The sequence below is a fragment of the Parasteatoda tepidariorum genome, chromosome 4 (genome assembly GCF_043381705.1).
Source record: "Parasteatoda tepidariorum isolate YZ-2023 chromosome 4, CAS_Ptep_4.0, whole genome shotgun sequence".
Taxonomy (NCBI): Eukaryota; Metazoa; Arthropoda; class Arachnida; order Araneae; family Theridiidae; genus Parasteatoda; species Parasteatoda tepidariorum.
In genome coordinates, this window is record NC_092207.1 from 40,749,423 (window position 1) to 40,756,015 (window position 6,593).

A 6,593-nucleotide genomic window follows, 5' to 3' on the forward strand; every position below is an offset into this window, starting at 1 on the left:
TTGTTCCTTCACTGGTTTTTCATCGTTTGGTGATCCAGTGAATAAACACCCCCTTATCTCAGTACTTTATTATGCTATGATGCTTAAAAAAAGTAAAACGTAACTTCAATAACTATATTTTGAATTCTCTTTCTCACAGTGAGAAAAATAAAACTATTACATGCAATTAATTCCACTTCAAATATATATATATATTTATATAATGTGCTTTTTTCTGATTCTTAAGTTTCGTATCTACTATTTAAAAATTTAATGAAACTTTTAGAGACTCACTTTTAGAAAAATTTGTAGGCAAAATTTTATTTTTGGATGAAGGAATTATGAAATAGTGTTAAAAATGCCCATCGCATGTTAAAAGTTAAATAATAGAATCAGTGAATCATAATGTTTTGAGCCGCGATGGCTCAGGGGTGAGAGCTTGCCTTCCAATGAGGCGAACCGGAATCGAATTCCAGGTGATACGTATTCGGCATCCGCCCTGCACCGACCACAGTGCTGACGTGAAATATCCTCAGTGATAGACGGATCATGGAATAGAGTCCCCTTGCCGTCAGGCTAACAGCAAGAGGTTCTCGTGGTCTTCGTCTCCAAATAACGCAAATGTGGGTCAGCTCCATTGAATGTTTTAATGCTTATACAAAATGCTTTGAAATTTGATAATTTGTGATAAAAAGTTATATTAACTTATCAATAAATAACAGTAATCTAATTAGAAAGTATTAAATATATTTTATTAATTTTTACTTATTTTTTTTCATTGTAAATTTGCTATTGAAGTTAATTGAGTAAAATTTTCCACACAAATTTTTGTTATTTCATAAAATACTGCCATCGAGTATTTTTTTCTTAATATAATTATTATTTCTCAGTTTCATTATCTTATTCTTATTTAATTGAATAATTCTTAAAATATGCTAAAATAAAGATTTTAACAAATTTTAGTTTAGTTATAAAATTTCGTCGATTGAAATTACATACGAATATATCTTTTATTTAAAACGATCCATAATGAGATCGAAAATTAGAAATTTCAAGTAACGAATAATTTTAAATTATTAAAGATTGCTTTTATGTACTATATTATGCACGAACTCTAACGTTTAGATCAAATTATAGTTTTTTTCTTAAGAAATTGATAAGGTAGATAGTAAGAAGCCTCTTTACTGATACCACTTAAAACTTCTTATTTCAAATGAAAACAACATAATTAGGGTAAACTAACCAGTGAAGGAACACTTAAGCTTTGCTTGAAATTTAAAAAATCATATTAATTTCAAAATTCATAATTTTAGTTAAATGACAGTGTCAACATATTTGTTACTAATTGCAAATTATATAAAAAATTTTTAGAGAACTTACATAATATTGTTTTAAAGTTCTGGAGGTTCAAATAACAAGTAGTAAGAAGACCAAGTGAAGGAACAGCTCTTACCAGTGAATGAACACCCAGTAAAGGAGCACTTAATTTTGGTTATTTTTTAATGCCCTTTATGAATTTATAAGCCATACAAATATTTTAAAAAAAAGCCTATTCTTGAAATTATAACACATAAATACTTGGAAAATGCAAACTTTTTTTGTAATCATGAATTGAAAATTAAAGTGTCAACATATGAAGACATACTGTTTATTCGCTGGGAAATCTATGCCCAGTAAAGGAACGTGCCTGTTCCCTCACTGGTTGGAAGTTGTTTTTCGTATTTTTAACATACTTTTGATGCGGAACATCACTAATGGTACAAGAAAATTAAAGTTTATCTTTTATTTTCATTAACTTAGGAAAAAACCCAGTAAAGGAACACTTGTTCCTTCACTGGTGTTTCATCGTTTGGTGATCATGTGAATAAGCAACCCCTTATCTCAGTACTTTATTATGCTATGATGCTTACAAAAAATAAAACGTAACTTCAATAACTATATTTTGAATTCTCTTTTTCACAGTGAGAAAAATAAAGCTATCACATGCAATTAATTCCACTTCAAATATATAAATACAAACACTCACCTTAAAATTTTTTCAAAGAAACAAGATGTTGCAGAGATAATAACAAATTCAAAAATTTTTCCAGAGAAATCTATTTGACCAGGTAATCCAAAACATTGCTGGATGGCTTCCCATTGTTTGGCGGTAAGCTATTGTTACCAATCAATTTGTAGAAAAACTTTCAAATTTTCATTTTTAATCAATATATATGAAATGTTCCTTCACTGGGTAGTGTTCCTTCACTGGTTGGTTTACCCTACATTAGGTTTTGTGAAAATTACCCAGTGTATTCCCTAAATGAAGCTACCAATTTTCGGGACATAGAAATCAAAAATACATTAGTTAAATGTTTGTGCTAATAAAATTTCGCAGAAATTTCATTCATAGGATTAAATTTAAAAATCTTTTTTTGACATCATCGTTATGGGCATAAAAAAATAAAAATTATACAATTTAGATACACCGCATCATTATGATAAGTTTGTTCCTTATTTTCCGATGCGAAGATGATTATTTTAAGAAATCACTCTATTTTCTTTTAAACTTTTGAGATTTTTAATTTTAATTTCACGTAATTTCTAAATTAATAAACTAATTTCTTTTCAAGGAAAATGAACCGAAGCAATTGTAAGACGCTAAAGCAGCATACAGACTTTTCTATTTTGAAATTATGAACAGGGCTCCTGTTACGAAAGAATTGCGACAGTAGCTTTATTTTCAATGCACAAGAAAAAAAATAGATCACTCTTTGCTCTATGTAGAAAGTAGTTTTATACTCTTATTGAAATACGTAGTTTTAATTTTCCTTTGCAAGTTTAACCCTTTCGCGCCTAGCGGGACTTATAAGTCCCATGAAAATTTCTAAAAATCTTTTGGGACAGAAACGCTTCACTGTCAAATAGGAGACTTTCCCACCAGTCCTGCCAATATTTTTTAAGGTATTTTCATTCATAGAATATAGATGGCACTACGGTCAATAATGCTGCCCTACCCATAGTTTATGCTACCAAAATTGTTCTGTTGTAAAAAAAAAAAAGAAAATCGTCGCGAAAGGGTTAAAGAACTCCAATGAAAATGAAGCTTTACAAAGGTTGAGTATCCGGAATTATCATTTTATTTATTTATAAGAAAATTCTGCCGACCGCCCTGTGTAGGGGGCAGGGAACTGTCCTTGCATCAGAAAGGTCCTGGGTTCGAATCCCGGGCAAGGCATGGATGTTTCTTTCTCTCTGTGTGTTCAATGTCCTTTCTCCTTGTGTGTGAATGTGACCCGCCCTATAAACGGGCTGTGGTTGTGTGAATGGTATGGCAGAAGTCGAATTCCTCGCCATAGATGGCGCCACTGAAAAACAGGAACAATCGCACCCCCTTTGCCTAGACAGGCATACGACAAAAAAAAAGGAAATTCTAACAAAACAAAAACTAAATTATATAAATTATATCAGGTATTGTTTTCCATTACTCTGCTGCCATATCTTTATTTGATTTCATTAATTTTAAATATTGATATTCTTCATCAGTTAATTGATTTTTTTTTCTTTACAGGTTTACCTAAGTACTCGTTCAGGAGCACATGTTTTAACTCGAGCAGGACCTCATGGCTTACCCGTTGATTACGTTTTGTTTCGTCGTTACATCACCATTTGCCTAGACGTTCTTCCTACAAATTTATGTAGTTGGTTGTTGGAATGTTTCCTTCTTGATCTAAAGTTCAACTCAAGATTGTATGCAGTTGCACCTAAATTCCACATTCTTTCTAAAGATCCAGTTTTTAATGACCACCTTGCATCGAAATTAATCTCTGGATCTATCATTCAAAAAAGAGAGATATCAAAATTCACTGAGACTGGTGTAATTTTCGAAGGTGAAACATCCATCACTGAAGCTGATGCAGTTATAATAGGAACTGGTTACACTTGGAAATTGCCTTTCCTTGAAAAAGATATCCGTACAGATTTGGAAAACCAGATTAATTTATACAAGTGTATATGGCCTCCTAATTTAAAGCATTCCACTCTGGCCTTTGCAGGTTTCTTTTTACCATTTGGTCCAGGTTTTCCAATAGGGGAGTTACAATGCCGATTTATAGCTCAAGTGCTCGCCGGAAACGTGAAATTACCTAGTAAGAAAGAAATGTTAGAGGATATTACAAAAAGGAATGAAGACAATGAACACAGGTATGGGCCAAGTGATAAACAAAACATCCATGTTGATTACGTGCAATATAAAGACGAACTTGCTGAACAAATAGGTGCAAAGCCAAACCTTTGGAAAATATTATTTACAGATCCTCAACTTTGGTTAAAATTAGTATTTGGTCCTTGCGTCCCATATCAGTTTAGATTACAAGGACCGCATCCATGGGCAGGTGCGAGAGAAGCTATTATGACGTGTGATGAAAGAGTAATTTATCCCTTAAATGGAAAAGAAATAGAAAGACTGGAATCGCCACTTGTTCTATACGTAAAGAAATTTTTATACTTTTTATTGCCAATGGCTTAGCAAAATTCTTTTGTAAGATAGTAAAGCCTAAAAAGAAAATTTACCTAACGTAAAAAATTTTACTTTAATTATTTGACACTTAAGCAAGAAATAGGATCAATCATTAAAAATGTTTTCTTTTTACATTATTTCAATAATCTATTGAGGCGCTGTTTAAAAATTATCACCTATTGAAGTAGCAATAACAAAGTTAAGTTGTCTACAAGACAAGACAAGTAAAGACAATTCAATAATTCTCTGGAAAATTTTGCTGATAGCAAATTTCTTACTTTATTCAATTATATTTTACTTTATTTTCACATGCTTTTTTTTTACTGATATTTATAATTTTTTTAATGAAGCAGTGTGATTTGATGTCACTGTTACTAAAAGCTTCATTAGTAAGCAAATTTAAATAATATATAAAATTTCAATATTCTTTTAATATTTCAATATTCTTTATGTTTACTAAATATTATGAAGAACCATTATGTATTTTTTGTTTTACATAAAAAATTTTACAATTTTTAAATAAAGGCAGTCTACATAGCTTTAGCAAAATGTCTTGAATTTAGTATCATTTCTAAGGTTTATACACACATTTTAAAATGAAGCTGGAAGAAATTACTGAAAATTTATTATTATGATAAAGATTTATGAAAAAAAATTATTTTTTTTCCAATGCCCACCTGGAAAATGACCTAGGTCATACGAGTTGCTCGTACAGGCACCTGAAGGGCAGATTTGTTGGCCACTCTTTCAGGGGTACCATACTGGTAGGCCAACGTCGATGATAAAAATTTACTATACGCATTCCTGTTTTTCAATCAGCGAAGAATATTTTTTACTATGCGCGAGAATGATTGAATAGTTTAAATCTGTGATATGAATTTTATTTCTATGACGTCTTGAGTTACAATAAGGCGAAATAACTGCCTAATTTTAAATTAGAAAAAATGAAACAAAAATAAATTAAAAAGAACTTATATATTGCTAAAACAATTTTATGCAAAAATGAAACAATTATAGTAGCAAATATGCAGCCATAATTTTTTTACAAAAAAAAAAAAAAAAAAAAAAAAAAANACAGCACAATCATAATCATTACGTAGTTTTAAGAGAAATTAGAAGACGTTGCATCTTTTTCTATTTGAGATATATATTTTTCAATGGATATAAATTTTTATCTATTTGCTTTATGAAGACGGTTAGCTGTTATTTTAAAAATTAGTCAAAAAGGCAATCAAACATTTGGCTAATATAATATTAATTTCATTTTTTTACGTTATTCTCATAATACGAGATTTATTCATGCTAATTAAGAGAATTTGTTAAGTTCTTTCTTAATTGACTTTCATTAATAATATTTAAACATCTTCAAAACAGGAAAAAAATAAATGAAACAAAACGTAAGCCAAATTAGGCAAAAATGCTAAGAAATCAAAAATGTGATTCACGTAGAAAACTTCGTAACTTTAAAATCTTTTTTCTTCATATGTTGTCTAAATTAGTTTTTGACTAGTTTAGACAAAAGTAGAAAATAATATCTCACTAAATGACACCTATCAAAATTTCTATTGCAGTTATTTTCTAATTTTAATATACGTTCGTTCCAATTCTGAACTAATCCTTATTTTAGCTCAATTTACTTGAAAACATTTGCAGGTATAACAAAGCTTTTGTTAGGTATAACAAAAGCATGCGGAAACATTTATAAGAAAATGAAGAGACATGTTTATTAATCAGAAATTATTTACTGGACATGCATTAAAAAGGTTACGTACATTTAAATTTATTCACGTATTTAGAATACAATGTCAAACTGCATCCTGAAATTAACATTTGTTTTTTTTTCTGCGATTTCATTATGAGTTTTCCCATTTTTAAGAGATAAGTTCCGTTCTGTATCGATAAATTAAATCAGAGAGTCGTTGTTTTTTAGAAGATAGTTTTTGTTTTTGATTTGATGTTTTATACTAACCCGTTACGGGTTTACTATGTTTTTTTGAAAGTTTACTCTAACCCGTTACTGGATCTTCTATATTTAATTGCAAGATTATTACTAACCCGTTACGGGTTTTCTATGTTTTATTGTAAGTTTACTCTAACCCGTTACTGAATTTTCTGT

At 29.9% G+C, this 6,593-nt stretch overlaps 1 protein-coding gene across 1 annotated transcript in view; it reads left to right on the forward strand.

Moving 5' to 3' along the window:
• LOC107438673 (flavin-containing monooxygenase 5) overlaps positions 1 to 5,026 on the forward strand; it is a gene marked incomplete in the record, with an annotated part of 8,628 nt that extends 3,602 nt beyond the window's left edge. Inside the window, 1 exon segment of the mRNA XM_043039105.2 lies at positions 3,530 to 5,026. Within this exon segment, the coding sequence (XP_042895039.1) occupies positions 3,530 to 4,486 (957 nt within the window).
• Between the last annotated feature and the right edge of the window lie 1,567 nt (positions 5,027 to 6,593).